General features: G+C 46.3%; 1 protein-coding gene across 1 annotated transcript; it reads left to right on the forward strand.

Annotated features, from left to right (window-relative positions):
- The first annotated feature begins 272 nt into the window (after positions 1-272).
- On the forward strand, positions 273-1,926 carry LOC127795427 (protein TOO MANY MOUTHS-like). The gene has a single exon (XM_052327086.1). The coding sequence runs from the start codon at positions 378-380 to the stop codon at positions 1,851-1,853; it is 1,476 nt and encodes a 491-aa protein (XP_052183046.1). The 5' UTR covers positions 273-377; the 3' UTR covers positions 1,854-1,926.
- Positions 1,927-2,260: the final 334 nt, after the last annotated feature.

Here is a 2,260-nt window from a genome sequence, read left to right on the forward strand (position 1 = left end):
TTTGAGTCGCCTCTTATGAACTCATTTGATTCAAACTTTCAACCCCAATGCAGTATCGTTTCTCTCTTGATCTCTTTATGTGATAATGAAGTTCATAATGGTGACAGGGCCAAGGCCTAGCTGCTGTAGGCTGTAGCTATATCCTGCCGGCCCCAGCAGTCGGAAGCCGGTCCGAAGCCGAGAATTTCCCGTGAAATACATTAATGCACCACCAGACACCATGCATTTATTCCCTCTCTCTCTCTCTCTCTCTCTCTCCGCCCAATGCCCGTGAAACTCTTTATTATCTTCTGCCATTAAAACCCCTTCTCTTCCACCAGGATTCTCCTCTTTATAAGTAGTACAATTCCGTGCATCTCCGTCAACTTCCACTCAAGATGGACCAGGTTCACCACTTCCCCATTACAATTCTGCTACTGGGCTGCTTCGCCTCTCTTCCAATCACTACCGCCTTCACAGTCGTAATGCCTGATTCCGGCCTTGTATCGCCCACTGTCGATGACGCCGCTCAGCCGGCTGTGCCGGGAAACAGCAACGCCGCCTGGACGGATCCCGGGGAACAAGCGGCCGTCTACGATGTCATGAAAGCCACGGGAAACTCCTGGGCCACCGACATCCCCGACGTCTGCCGCGGCCGCTGGCACGGCATTGAATGCATGCCCGACAAGGACAACGTCTACCATGTTGTCTCCCTCTCGTTCGGCGCTCTCTCCGACGACACCGCCTTCCCTACCTGCGACCCGACCCGGTCCTTCATCTCCCCCTCCGTCACCAAGCTCCCCCACATTCGGACCCTGTTTTTTTACCGTTGCTTCACCCACAATCCCCAGCCAATCCCGCCCTTCCTGGCCCAACTCCGATCCACTCTGCAAAACCTGGTTCTTAGGGAGAACGGGCACGTTGGCTCCATACCCGACGAGCTGGGTAGCCTGACCCGGTTAAAGGTCCTGGATCTTCATAAAAACAATCTCAACGGTTCAATTCCGGTTTCGTTGTCCCGGCTCGCCGGTCTGAGATCGTTAGATTTGAGCGTCAACAAACTAACGGGTCCTATTCCCGCACTGGCTTTTCCGGTCTTGAACGTTCTGGACCTCAATCAAAACCATCTCATGGGTCCGATACCCCCGACTCTCGGAAATTGCCAGAATCTCATAAAGGTGGACTTCAGCCGGAACCGGCTCTCGGGTCTGGTTCCCCAGTCCATTTCCGGCCTGAAAGACCTTATTCTTCTGGATTTAAGCTTCAATCGACTCTCGGGTCGGTTGCAGATATCTATCGAAAGCTTGAATTCTCTCCAAGCTTTGATTCTCAAAGGCAATCCTGTAGACTCAGTGATAATTGGAAACGACGGGTTTGATTCATTGAAAGGGCTGATGATTTTGGACCTCTCGGAGATGAATTTGGAAGGGCCGATCCCGGACTCACTCGGTCGCTTGACCAGTCTCCGCGTTCTTCATCTCGACGGAAACCGCCTCAACGGTTCGATTCCGGAGAGTTTCCGGGACCTGGTGAATCTGAGCGAGCTTCGACTGAATAACAATCTGCTAACGGGGCGAGTTCCGTTTGGGAGGGAGATGGTTTGGAGTATGGGAAGGAAACTGAGGCTTTACAACAACACGGGTCTGTGTTTTGATGCGAACCGTGGTTTCGATTCGTCCCATGATTCCGGCGTCGGCTTCTGTGAAGGGCCGAAAGCGGGGTCGGCGAGAACAGTAGGCCATCTCACCGAGTATAAAGACGGTGAAAGATCATCATTGGACAAATCATCAGCCGCAATATGTGAAGTTTCAGTGCTAATTCGTAGGTTGCTTCGGCTGGCAACAACAACGTTGTTTTTGCTTTGTTTATGGTAGCAGGAGGAAACGAACAGAGAGCATGCGAAGCTTTCATTGTACAGTTGAGTAATGGAAAAGGCTATTTATCACAAGTTAATTAATTACAAGACTATTTCTGAAATTTTAAGAATATTTTAAAACAATTTTGTAATATTAAAAAAACATCATAATCACTTTCTGATTTGAAAACGTATTTGCCTTCATGAAAGGGTTAGAACCAAAAAAAATTTACTTCCGTCTCTAATTCAAAATTTATATTTATTTTTAAATTAAATAACTATTTTTATAATTTTTTATATTAAAAATTATATTTAAAAAAATTCTTATAATTTTTTATTTACACGTTTCTCTATATTTTTATTTTTTATTTTTTAAAAAAATATTTTTTTTTCATTTTCTTTTCTTATTGTATCTGTTTTTTATTT

Source organism: Diospyros lotus, chromosome 2, assembly GCF_014633365.1.
Source record: "Diospyros lotus cultivar Yz01 chromosome 2, ASM1463336v1, whole genome shotgun sequence".
In the NCBI taxonomy this organism is placed as follows: Eukaryota; Viridiplantae; Streptophyta; class Magnoliopsida; order Ericales; family Ebenaceae; genus Diospyros; species Diospyros lotus.

Coding starts and splice junctions, on each gene's coding strand:
- LOC127795427 (XM_052327086.1), top strand. CDS start 378: ATGGACCAGGTTCACCACTTCCCCATTACAATTCTGCTACTGGGCTGC.